This window comes from Martes martes, assembly GCF_963455335.1.
Source record: "Martes martes genome assembly, chromosome: 1".
Taxonomy (NCBI): domain Eukaryota; kingdom Metazoa; phylum Chordata; class Mammalia; order Carnivora; family Mustelidae; genus Martes; species Martes martes.
In genome coordinates this window covers 117316908-117330969 of record NC_137888.1, presented here as the reverse complement: position 1 = coordinate 117330969, position 14062 = coordinate 117316908, and the positions used below count along the sequence as shown (strand labels likewise).

Here is a 14062-nt window from a genome sequence, read left to right as displayed (position 1 = left end):
ACTGAAAAGTGACTGACAGACTTGAATATCTCTGGCTTAATATGGATATAAAGAACAGGTGACTAAACCAAAAGTTAAGAAATGGTCCCAATATTTTTATTTTTTTTTTTTATTTATTTTTTTTTTTTAAAGATTTTATTTATTTATTTGTCAGAGAGAGAGAGAGCGAGCACAGGCAGACAGAGTGGCAGAGGGAGAAGCAGGCTCCCCGCGGAGCAAGGAGCCCGATGTGGGACTCGATCCCAGGACGCTGGGATCATGACCTGAGCCGAAGGCAGCCGCCCAACCAACTGAGCCACCCAGGCGTCCCAGTCCCAATATTTTTATTAAGGTCGACTGGATGAATAACGATGCAACCGATTTTAGCAGAAATGTACTAGATGTAGATTTTGAGTTCAGTTTTCAACATGTAGAACTGAGGTCTCCAAAGGGATATTCAATTATAATAAACATTAGGTCAAAAATCAGTTTAGATTTGAAAAAAGGCACAATAAGACTTTAACATTAATGTGATAATTAAAAATCAAGAGGCTCATTGTTTTTCTTCTTCTTTTTATTAAGAAGTTAGAATTACAACAAACACAATCTTTCCATGTTTTGGCCCTTAATGTTAAGTCTTACTTTTTATCTATAACTTACCTGAAGACAGTGAGCCCTTCTGATGTGATGCATGTTGCAACTGGAGAATATGAAAGCAGTCGTTTAAGCAGTTCATAGTTGCCATGGAAGTAGCTTTGAGCATTAAGAGATCCTGGTCCAAGGAACTAAGATGGCCAGAAGCAGGAAGGCATTCAATTCGCCTAATTAAGTCTCTCTGTTGTCCTTCAGCATGAGACATCATCTAAGGAAAACAACAGTTCCATGTGTCCTACTCATGATGTCTGTGTATCATGTATACATACAGTTTCCATTTTAATTACCGTATTCAGCTTCTGAGCCATTTTTAGAATATATTAGGCTTAGAAGTCTATTTTACATTTGGCTATTCTCAATGAGCACATTTAATAGTGCTTATCAATTGTGCAAAAGACGGTAATCTTTGGCAGCTGTATGTTTTCTTCAGAAGCAACAAAGCTCAAAAGCCTTTTATTAACAGTATACATTTGTACAAGTCATTAAAAACATTCTGGATCATCTTCAATAGCAGCATTAAATATTTCATTACAAAGGAAGATTAGTTCCCAATCTGGGTTCTTAACCTCTTTCTTCTCAGCACCTCTGGTCAGGCTCAGTTTGAACCTACATTGAGAACACAATGGTTTTCCTGCTTTCTTTTCTCTAATCTAACTTTCTGGTCCCATTAGCCTGATCATGAAGCAAGTACTGGATATATACTTTCAGGTTAAAAAGAGTTTAATACACTCTGCTTTGATCAAGAGCTCTGTCCACTTTTCCTAACGGAGCAATAGAATAACAATGCTTGATAAGCAATCCAGTATTTTAAAATGAAAACTGAATTTATTATGCTTAATTATTCAATTGTGAGCAGATGGTTCTCAGATTACCTATCTTTTAGACACTATTATAATTCACACAGGACCTCTATAATGGAGAAACTCTTTCAGCTTTCAGAGGCACTGTACCAGATGAATTTTAACACAGTTCATCAGTGGGCTAGTGAAAGAGAGACGCAAATATCCTACCAAACAAATCAAGTGTGTAGTACTTGAAATAGTCCCTGAAAACGTATGTCATAGCAATGGATCAAACATTCACCTTTATCAGAAAAAAAAAAAAAGGTTTCTCAATGAAAGTGTGGATATAAAGATGTACACATGTATGCATGCATATATGTGTGTGCTTTGTGTGTGTAAAGTATTTTGGATACAAATGTTAGGACAAACTTCCAATAATCCAAATTCATGAATAGTACAACCACTCTTGCCAACAGCTGGGCAATATTTACTAGAGTTAAATATACAAAGTTAAATAATTTATAATCTATGATTGAACAATTATACCCTTAGATATGTAACCAACAGATATGTGTTCAACTGCACCTGCCAACCTCTAGAGAGGAGACTGGGCTGGAGGATAAATTATTCACCAAAAGGCAATGATTCAGTCAATCATGCCTACCTAATGAAGCCTCCATAAAAACCCCAAAAGAAGAGGTTCAGAGCGTCTGGTTGGTGAACACTTGGGAGTACCAGAAGGGTGGTATAACCAGAAAGGGCATGGAAGCTCCATGCCTTCCCCCCCCCCGCCACCCCAACTGGCCTTATGCAACTCTTACATCTGTCTGTTCCTGAGTTCTTTATAGCAGGTTGGTCAGAGGCATAGGTGACAACGTCAACTTGCAACTTGTGTCTAAAATGGGGACAGTCTTGTGGGATCTGATGCGATCTCAGGTGGACAGTGTTGAAACTGAATCAAACTGCAGGACATGCAGCTGGTGTCCACAGAGAAATAGAGAATTGCTTGGTGGTGGGAAAACCCCAACAGTTGGTGACCAGATTACAGAACTGTAGAGTGTTATAGCAGAGCTGAGGAGAAACATAGGAGTGTTTTTCCTTTACAGAATGACTGTCAGCAACTATAGATTAACAGACTTGGAGGTATGTGGTAGACATCCCAAAAATTAAAAAAAAAACAAGCCTGTCACTTCAAAAAAAGCCGACGGTATTTACTGCCAATTATAAAATCTGAGCTTTAAAATGAAAAGAACTTTGGAAAACCTTTATCTGTTACCATAAGCTTAATAACTTCCCAATACTGAAAGCCTTTTCTAATGAGATTGGTGAGGTCGTTAATGAATGGGAATTTTCAAAGTTGCATGATAAAACAGATCAACATCTGCAAGACAGGCCTAACTCTGGGAGATGATATTTTCCAAATGACTAATGCATGGTGTTACAAAATCATGCATAGGTTAAAGATAAGTTTCAAGTGCAAGACAGACAATAGATTTTCATGTAACAGAACATGAAAAGTTCATGGATATATATCAGATTCCACACTACATCTAACATTTACAAAACTATTACTGTTAAGTTTTCATGCAGCACCAAAGAAGAATAACCACAATTATCTTAAAAGGCAATTAAAATATTCCCCTACTTTCCAATCACATAACTGTGTGGGGCTACTCACTACATAGGTACCTATTAGCTCTACCAAATTTAACTCAGGAATATTTAGAACCTAACAACTACAACCTTTATTAACTAGCATTATTTAGTACTCAGTTTGAAAAGACACAGGGAAATGGTGAGGTAAGGAAACATCGAGGATTTAACTATTCTATCTTTGTGTATGTTTGAAATTGTCTATATAAGTTTTTTTTTTTTTTAATTACTTGTTTGGCCACATAGTCTTCCCAACAGGCTTAAAAACCCTTTTGTTCATAAATGTTACATCAAAAGAATCTGTACTTTTACTTGAGAAATGCAAGATACAGACTGAAAAATGAGAGTGTACCAAGGAAACTTAGGACACCACAGAAAAGAAACTTAGGACATAACATATAACCAGGGAATCTCTGTGACTTGAAATTGTCTCAGTGTAGTAAACAGAAAACATTTCAGAAAAAATCCCAGAAGACACAAACAGAATTTCTAATTTTTTTGTGTTGAAACCAAGCAAGCAAGTTAGATCATTTTGGCATTTTAATTTGACTTCAATTCATACTTACTTCTCTGACTTCCACAAGATGGTCTGGAGGTAAGTTAGCTCTTTTGTTCACTGATTGTAGTTTGGAATGTCCAACATTAAAAAAAGAAATGGCATTTTGACTTGGTCTCCTCTGGGATATAGGAGAATTACCACTAGATGCAAGTGAAAAGCTTCGTGATTTCAGAGGAGGATTATTCTGTCAGACAAACAAAGAAAATCATTCGTTTTCCAAAATTCTGGCTAACCCTTACCTATTATATATACACTTTAGGCCTACACATGAACAGTTTAAAAAAATAAATTAACCTCAGAATTGACTACAAGAACATTTCTGAAAAACGCTAAAATTTAAAACACTCAAAGTTTAAACATTTGACACATCCAACAGTAAAGTAGCAATTTATTTAGAAAACTGATTATAGGTTTGTGCTGTTGAGAATATTTTTTCACATTTTACAAATACTAGAAAAGAAAAGTCTAATTTCAGATTTTTAAATACCATGACTTAAGCAAAAATATATTCAATAAAATACATTTTCTAATCTAAATTTTTTTTTTAATTTATTTATTTGTTAGAGAGAGCGCGAGCGAGCACAGGCAGACAGAAGCAGACGGAGAAGCAGGCTCCCCGCCGAGCAAGGAGCCTGATGTGGGACTCGATCCCAGGACGCTGGGATCATGACCTGAGCCGAAGGCAGCCGCCCAACCAACTGAACCACCCAGGCGTCCCTACATTTTCTAATCTAACGTGCAAGTATCTTTGGAACAAACTAGTACTTTCTGATCACTGCCAATGACTACAATCTTGCGGTAGGAGTAAAGCTTTTGTGATGAACTTTCTGAAGACTGGGCAGCAGGCCTAAATCACAAACAACTTTTAAAAATTTACTTATGGGTAAAAAAAAAAATAAAAAAAAAAAATAAAAAAAAAAATAAAAAAAAAATAAAAAAAAAAAAATAAAAAAATAAAAATTTACTTATGGGGAAAAGACACAAGGCGGAAAAAAAACTTCTTTTAAAAGTCAAGCTATCACCTAGGTACAACTAGGTACAGAATCCTTCAATTATGCTGTCCAGGTATTAGTTTATAGGTATCTCTAACCTCAGATTTCAAGTATTGAGACCACCCTCTCCACCTTAAAAAATAAAAAACATTCCATAGAAGACATGCAAATGATCACTAAGCATATGGAAAGATCCTCAACATTATTAGTCATTAGGGAAATGAAATCAAAACCACATATACCAGGATGCCTATTACAATTAAAAAAAAAAAGGGGCATCAGCAGGTACTGGTGAGGATGTGGAAAAACTGAAACCCTCATACACTGCTGGTAGGAATGTGAAATGGTTTGGTTACTCTGGAAGACAGTTTGGCAGCTCCCAAAAAAGTTAAACAAAGAACCACCAGATGACTCAGTAATTCCACTTCTAAATCTCCACCTCAGTGAAATCATGTGTTCACCCAAAAACCTAGACACAAATGTTATTCATAATAGCCACGAAATGGAAACAACCCAAATGTCCACCAACTGATGAATGGATAAACAACGTGTGGCGTATCTATACGACAGAATATCATCTAACCAAAAAAAGGAATAAAATGATACATAAAATGACATGAGTGAACAAAGTATTATGTGTCAATAAAAGACTAAAGAACAAGTAAAACTGGGTATCTAATAAAATTTGCTTCTAACTCTGAAAAAAACTATGTGAAGTGTAAAAAGCCAGACACAAAAAACCATTCTATGATTCTTTATATAAGAGACCCAGAATGGACAAACTCATAGAAATAGAAAATGGATTGGTGTTTGCCAGGGGCTTGGAAAGGGGAGTATGCGAGTGACTGCTCACAGATACAGTTGTTTTGGAGGGTGATGAAAATGTTCTGGAACTTGAGAGTTGTGACTGTTGCACAATCTTCTGAATATATTAATACCAATAGAATTGACACTTTACAGTATATGAACAGTCTTGCAATTTAATAATATTAAAACAATTATTTTCCCTTTTTATGCTTTAATATCATAAATGAATCCACATACCTTTCCAATAGCTTCAGTGTGATGCTGTGTACATATCTGAAGTCTGCTAACCCAATGTTGTCGCTCTTTAGCATCTGTGGCTAATAAAAAGAATCTAAGTTATTCACTTTTATATTTATTTTTGAAATACAATTAACTGTCGATAGCATGAGAACAGATAACTAAAAACCAGGGACTGGCCCTACTCTCCCTAGAGCAAATGTCCCCTACTAGAGGGAGGGAGGAAAAAGGCCAAGCGCCAACTCTGTTAAGTAACACAGTAGCTGAATATGGATATTTCAGAAGAAGGATATATTACATGCACCTAGACAGGAAGATAAAACTTGACATGTCTTAAGTTTCTCATAAAAAGTATGTTCTTACTTAAAGAAATAACCCTTATTAAGCATTTAATGTGTACTCAGTATTTTCAGATCTCTTGTAGCATGCTCAGTTAGGATTACCATTATATTTTATAGACATTAATTAAATAAAAAAACACAAATTAAATTTACATAAGCAAAAGTTATACTTTTAAAATGAATGTGAACATTTTAATAAATCCCAGCTATGTGTATTAGTTACTAGAAACTTCAAAGGGGGCATGCAAACCAAATCAAGAAATGGGGTAAAACACAAATCCGTGGCAGACATAAAAAATGCCATTTAAACAAGCTATGTTTTTAGATTTTTCAGTAATCAGGGCTTAGCTACACAAATATTTTACAGAGGCCAATTGTAAACAGTTGTTCTCTGTACTACTTGAGAAGTTATTAAAACAGATTTCATAAATTCATAAGCAATTCTAAGATTTTGAATATCACATGTACATCACTGATGATAGTAGTTTCTATTTCCAAAAGTCACATGAAAGCAGGGAAGTACATCAACTTCTCAAGGAAAGAAGAAAATCACACTATTAATTCTCATATCTTGATCGTACCTCTGAGTTTATACTGTTCCCCACTGGCAGCATTTACAGTGAAGGTGTGAGAGTCCTCGTCACTAGGTGATATTACAGCTCCTGCAAGCTGCAAAGTACCTCTGGGTTTTTGATTTCTAGACTGCTCATTCACAAAGTACTCCAATAACCCAGCTTCGTTGTTTAAAACAAAAAACCTGTAATGATTCAAAAAAGAAAGTCGTAATTTTTAAACATTCCCCGTCGCCAAACTAAAGCAAACTAAGTATCAAGCACCATACTTTGGAGTTTTTTGCTATTAAAAAAATAAAATTCATAGGGTGCCTAGGTGGTTCAGTCTGTTAAGTGTCTGACTCTTGATTTTGGCTCAGGTCATGATCTCAGGGTGGTGAGATCGTCTCTCCCTCTTCTTCCACCACTACCCTCTCCCTCTCAAATAAATAAATAAATTTCAAAAGCTGTTCAAGAAGAACTTGGACCCTGATATGAGGATTTGAGAGGCAAAGTGGGGGGCTAGGGGAGTAGGGAAGGAAAAAATGAAACGAGATGGAATCGGGAGGGAGACAAACCATAAGAGACTCTTAATCTCACAAAACAAACTGAGGGTTGCAGGGGGCAGGGGGTTGGGGGGGGAGTGGGGGATAGGGAGAGGGTGGTTGGGTTATGGACATTGGGGAGGGTATGTGCTGTGGTGAGTGCTGTGGAGTGTGTAAGCCTGACGATTCACAAACCTGTACCCCTGTACCCCTGTACCCCTGGGGCTAATAATACATTATATGTTAATTTTAAAAAAAGAATAACTTCGAAACATTTCCTGAACTTTGAAACAATTCCTGAATTTCCTAGGAGTTGAAAAACTGAATGAATTTAGTAAATGACATAAAACCTTCAGCTGAAGGAGAGGCACTTACTAGGGACGAGGCATACCACATAATGCAAAAAGGAAACAAAGATAGAGTATCCTCTCAGAGGAAGATTTCTCTCCAGAATTCATTAACAGTGAAGGTAAATTGCCCAAAGACAAATGGTACTGAGAGTTTTTATTTAAAATTCACTGGAAACAAATCAAAACATGAACTCTGAGGATAACTAAATGCTGGTAAGAAATAAATCTGATTTAAGATTTAGTCAGTGAAATATACAATGAGAATAATGTCAAGGTAGAAAGGTTAGGTGAATGTATCACTAAATAGGTCACAACTAAAGATTACTTATCCTGTTTAAAAATGTAAAAGCTGCAACTGGAGATGGAGAAACATAAGGAACTTGAAACTAAATGACGAAATACTGATATATTTTGGAAAAGAATTTGATGTTATGATTTGGTTCCCGATTAATTACTTTATTCAGATTCCAATTTAAGTAATTCAAAAGTTCTTTTTAAAAAAAAGTCTAAAAAGTTTTGATTTAAAAAAATTAATGTTTGAGTTCAGAGCAATTTGGCATTCTATGTTACTGAGTTCTACAACACTAGACCATAAGATAAGAGTTCAAGGTCCTAGAAGATATTGTCTTTTTTTTTTAAACAGATTTTGTTTTGGGTTGTTTTGTTTTTTTTTTAAGATTTTATTTATTTATTTGATAGACAGAGATCACAAGTAGGCAGAGAGGCAGGCAGAGAGAGAGGAGAAAGCAGGCTCCCTGCTGAGCAGAGAGCCCGATGCAGCGCTGGATCCCAGGATCCTGGGATCATGACCTGAGCTGATGGTAGAGGCTTTAACCCACTGAGCCAGCCAGGTGCTCCTAGAAGATACTTTTTTTATTTTTTATTTTTTATTTTATTTTCTTTTTATTTAAGATTTTATTTATTTATTTGACAGAGAGAGATCACAAGTAGGCAGAGAGGCAGGCAGAGAGAGAGAGGGGGAAGTGGGCTCCCTGCTGAGCAGAGAGCCTGATGCGGGACTCGATCCCAGGATCCTGGGATCATGACCTGAGCCGAAGGCAGAGGCTTTAACCCACTGAGCCACCCAGGCACCCCTAGAAGATACTGTCTTAAGCAACAGCCAACCATATCATATCAAACTGGGAGAAAATGAAATCCGCCTTTTCTTCAAGGAAAAGAAAAAACCCAAGAAAGCAAAATTTGAAAGTGGTTGCCTGAAAAGGGAGATGCAAAAGCAAAGAACTCTTGTTTTTCTTGTTCATCTTTAAGCACGCTTCTGACTTTTAAAATTATGTTCATATATTTTAATTTTCAAAATTAGCATTTTTCAGAGCTTTTAAACTTTCATTTCATTAATTACTAGAAGAGTTATACACTTTTTCATGTGTTTAATGACCACCCATCATTCTATTTCGTGAACTGCTCATCACATTTTGCCCATTAATAGGGTTATCTTTATTTTCCAAAATATTTGAAGAGATTATTTGAATTAACACAAGATAGTCACCGACATCATCTTCAGTTTCTAAAACATAAACATAAAACACAAAATGCACATACAAATCTGCTATGGTCTGACTGTGTGCCCTGCAAATTCATTATGTTGAAATCCTAACTCCTAAGGTAACAGTATTAAGAGACAGGGCCTTTGGGAGGTGAGGTGATTAGGTCATGAGGGCAGAACCTCAGGAATGAGATTAGTGCCTTTATAAGAGAGACCCAAGAGCTCTTCCTTGACCCTTCTTCTGCTATGTTCTCATACAACAAGAAGTCTATGAAAGGAAGAGGACCCTTACCTAACAATGCTGGCACCATGCTCTTGAACTTCCAACCTCCAGAACTGTGAGAAATGTTTATTAGCCACCCAGTCTGTAGTATTTTGTTATAGCAGCCCTAATGGACTAAGAAATGAATCTACTACAAAAAATTCGTCAAATAAACAGAAAAACAAACAAAGGGTGGGTTAGTAAGAAAGCAATCTCGTCAAGATACTAAAAACCACTGAGTTGTACACTTTAAGTGGGCAAATTGTATGGGCTGTGCATTATATTTCAATAAAGCTGTTAAGAAAAAGAACGAACAAACAAAAATGGAAGGAAGGAAGGAAAGAAATCTCTTTGCGCTGTTCTAAATGTGAGTATAATTCATTTCAAACAAAGGAAAATGACTGGTCTCTTCAAAGTAGTCAAAGAAAATTTAGACAAACACTATGTTTAGAAATCTCAAGTTTGGTGTGAACACATATTTCTTATCCCAAAAGCATTTCCACAAATTTACGATACAGGCGGCACTCACTTAAATATACAGAAATATGGTGAGGACAGATTGGTGAAGTCATAGAAATAACCAATAACTGAAGAGCATGGTGACTAAACACTGTATTGCACATTTGAAAATGGCTGAGTAGGCCTTGAAAGTTCTCATCACAAGAAAAAAATTTTGAAATTACATATGAAGACAGATGTTAGCTAGACTTATTGTGGTGATCACTTCATAATCTGTTGTACATTGTACACCTAAAGCTAATATAATGTTACATGTCAATTATACCTCACTAAAAAAAATGAGCCAATAACTGATCTTTTTTTTTAAAGATTATTTATTATTTATTTGACAGAGAGAAAGCGAGAGAGGGAATACAAGCAGGGGGAGTGGGAGAGGGAGAAGCAGGCTTCCCACTGGGCAGGGAGCCCAATGTGAGGATCGATCCCAGGACTCTAGGATCACGACCTGAAGGCAGATGCTTAACGACTGAGTCACCCAAGTGCCCCGATCATCTTTTTTTTTTTTTTTAAGATTTTATTTATTTATTTGAGAGAGAGAGAGAGCATGAAAGGAGAGAGGTCAGAGGGAGAAGCAGACTCCCTGCCGAGCAGGGAGCCCAATGTGGGACTCGATCCTGGGACTCCAGGATCATGACCTAAGCCGAAGGCAGTCGCTTAACCAACTGAGCCACCCAAGTACCCCCCGATCATCTTTTTAACACCAAGATGAAACCATGGGTCCAATGCAATTAAGAGAGCACTTTGGGCTATCTTTCATCACTCACGGATTAATCCAAATATTCTTCCTTTATCCCTTTTATGGAGAGAAATTTTACAAGACGTATAGTTTGGAGATAGAAAGACAATCCACACAGTGAGGAGACTTAACAAAGCCGTTTTGTTCAGAAGGGTAGTAGACTCTTGATGGAAACATTCTGAGCAAGTTGGCCTAGCCAATAAACGAAGAAAATGTAGAAACGCAGGTTAAATGTAACAGGGAAACAAGATTCATCATGAACCTTCTTCGTATGCAGAAAATTCAGCTAAATTGTTAAAAGAAACTGCTATTAAAATTGGCAAATAATTGTTTATTTTATGCAATTTCAAAATAACAAAGACTGGAGTGCCTGGGTGGCTCAGTGGGTTAAGCCTCTGCCTTCGGCTCAGGTCATGATCCCAGGGTCCTGGGATTGAGCCCCACATCGCAGCATTGCAGCAGCCATCAGGCTTTCTGCTCAGCAGGGAGCCTGCTTGCTCCTCTCTCTCTGCCTGCTGCTCTGCCTACTTGTGATCTGTCAAATAAATAAATAAAACCCTTTAAAAAAAATAACAAAGACTGTCAATTTGGGGAAATGACTAATCTTTGAAATAACCTACAATTTAAAGTGAAATATCATCAAAATGCAACTTTAATCTAAAAATATTTTGACTTAGAAATCTATCTTAAAATGACAAAAATAAACTTGAGAAGATTTTTGGGAAGAATTTAATGCTCTGTGTCTATAGACTTCTATGTCAGATGGGAAGTAATCTCACCCTCAGGAATTAGAAGTTAAAGTGGCAGGAAGAGGGTCTTGCTCTTCTGTACTTTCCTAGCTTACCACATTCCAGAGCAAGTAGTTATTTATAGAGTGTGCCCACAGTGGATTTCTCCAAGCTGCTACAAGCTGACCTTAGTCAAAACAGAAATGGACTGGAAGGAAAGGGTCTTGAATATGCCATCGGTGCAGTGCTTCTGTTAAGCTACACCAGCAGCACGTGGACAAGAGTGGCTAGGATTGCCAAAGAAACTGAGCAACTAAGCCTAGGGACGTTAAACATGGTCTTAACCTATCTGTTCACCTTTGATCAGTGTACATGTTTCATGCTAAGGACTCAGTATCTCTGCTATACCACAGGACCTCCAGCCCAGGTGACATAAAGTAAAAATGGAAAATGGGAAGGCTTTTTTTTAGGTGGGGCTACAGTTGGGCTCCTGGGTGGCTTAGTCAGTTAAGTGTGCGACTCTTGGTTTTAGCTCAGGTCATTTTCTCAGGGTTGCGGGATCCAGTCCCACCCTGGGTTCTGCACTCCCCAAAGTCGGCTTGAGCTCCTCTCCCTCTCCCTCTGCCCCTCCCCCAACTCACACGTGTGTGCTCTCTTTCTCAAATAAGTAAAATCTTTAACAAAATAATAAGAAAGTGGGCTTACAGCAAACTGACAAGGTGAGACCTCTCTCTGATGGGGTAAGTCTAAAAAGTTCTGTGCTCTCTCAGTAGCAAACAGGGATGGATTTACAAGCACTTTCTAGTGTTGCTGAAAACTGGTTTCTTACATATCTGGAGGGATCATGTCCGGAGAGCCAGCACCACCCCCCCCCCCCCCCGCCCCAGAATGTTTGCTTGGATCTGCTAACTCCAGGCAACCAATGGCCAATGTATCTTTTTGGTGGGCTCCCTCATGCAATAATAAGCACCTGCCACTTCTTCCCATGGTCTCAAGTTGCTGCTCACCTGGAATGCCATCTTGAAATTATACTAAATTTGTATGTTTGTGTATTTTTTTTTAAAGACTTCATTTATTTGAGAGAGAGAGTGAGAGAGAGAGCATGAAAGGGGAGAGGGTCAGAGGGAGAAGCAGACATCCCACTCAGTAGGTAGCCCAATGCGGGACTCGATGCCCAAGATTCCAGCATCATGACCTGAGCCAAAGGCAGTCGCTTAACCAACTGAGCCACCCAGGCACCCATATTTGTATATTTCTGGAGCTTTCTTACTCTGTTCCCCTTCTGACAGTTTCTCAGTATTATTCAATATGATATAACAACAGTTGTTGAATATTAGGGGGAAGCTAACCTATCTTTCTTTTAAGAAAGAACAAAAAATAGTGCTAAAACCAAAGTGAAATTACAATTTTTTTAATTAAAGACTTTATTTATTTGACAGATCACATTTTATTTATTTGAGAGATTTTATTTATTTGAGAGATTTATTTATTTGAGAGATCACAAGTAGGCAGAGAAGCAGGCAGAGGGTGGGGGAAGCAGGCTCCCTGCCAAGCAGAGAGCCCGATGTGGGGTTCGATCCCAGGACCCTGGGACCACGACCCGAGCCAAAGGCAGAGGCTTTACCCCACTGAGCCACCCAGGCGCCCCCGTGAAATTACAATTTTAAAAATTAGTATTCTGGGGGTACCTGGCTGGCTCAGTTGTTAAGGACCTGCCTTTGGCTCAGGTCATGATCCCAGGATCCTAGGATCGAGCCCCACATTGGGCTCCCTGCTCAGTGGGGAGCCTGCTTCTCCCTCTCTACTCACCCTGCTTGTATTCCCTCTCTCACTGTCTCTCTGTGTCAAATAAATGAATAAAATCTTTTTTTACATTTTTTAAAAAATTAACTTTCTGGGGGCACCTAGGTGGCTCAGTTAGTTAAGTGTCCGACTCTCAGTTTCAGCTCAGGTCATGATATCAGGGTCATGAGATCAAGCCCTATGATGGTCTCTGTGCTCAGTGGGGAGTCTGCTTGAGATTCTTTCTCTCTCTCCCTCTCTCTCTGCCCCTCCCCCTGCTCACACTGTTTCTTTAAAATAAATAAAATATTTTAAAAATTAATATTCTGTATGACATTTGAATATATAAGCCTTCAAAAAATTTCAAAAACCTAAAGTGAAAAATACAACATGAAAAGACTCCCTAGACTTGGCTTTTTTTTTAAATATAAAAGATGGGACCCCTGGAGAACTGCCCTTTTAACTTCAATAGGGATGATTCCCTTCTAAGTCTTCATATTCCCTTCTAAGTCTTCACGCCATATGATCTCTAACTTCCCACGTATCATTTTTATTTGGATTACCTAATGTCACTTCCAACTAAACACAGCCCAAACTGCCCTCTCTGTTAAACAATCACCTTTTCATCAGTGCTTCTCCTATTCTTTTAAAGTCTGAAAATCATTCTTTTATAAATTATGTCTCATTTTCAAGTTGTTTAAGGTTGGAAGGCAAATTCAGCTCCCATTATTTTATTATGGCCAAAAGCAGAAGCATCCAAATGACATGTGAACTAGAAGCAGCATGATAATAATGTAAAACCACAGACTTTGGAGTTAAAACTGTTTAGGTTCAAATTCCAGTATTATCATTTTTAAAAAATTTAAAACCAACAGTGAGATACCACTTCACACCTATTAGGAAGGTTATTATTAAAAAACAAAACAATACAAAACAAAACAGAAAATAACAAGTGTTGGTAAGGATGTGGAAAAAATCAGAACCCTTGTGAACTGCTGGTAAGAATGTAAAATTATGTAGCCACTATGGAAAATGATATGGAATTCCCCCAAAAATTAAACACAGAATTACCATATGATCC

The 14062-nt window shown here is 37.6% G+C and overlaps 1 protein-coding gene across 1 annotated transcript in view; it reads right to left on the bottom strand.

Moving 5' to 3' along the window:
* OSBPL11 (oxysterol binding protein like 11) overlaps positions 1–14062 on the bottom strand; it is a 96853-nt gene that overhangs the window by 43282 nt on the left and 39509 nt on the right. The window contains exons 3-6 of the mRNA XM_080796263.1: positions 6586–6761; positions 5664–5743; positions 3635–3811; positions 640–841 (exon numbers count right to left, since the gene is read on the bottom strand). Coding sequence (XP_080652389.1) covers positions 640–841; positions 3635–3811; positions 5664–5743; positions 6586–6761 — 635 coding nt within the window. The remainder of the gene's footprint in view (positions 1–639; positions 842–3634; positions 3812–5663; positions 5744–6585; positions 6762–14062) is intronic.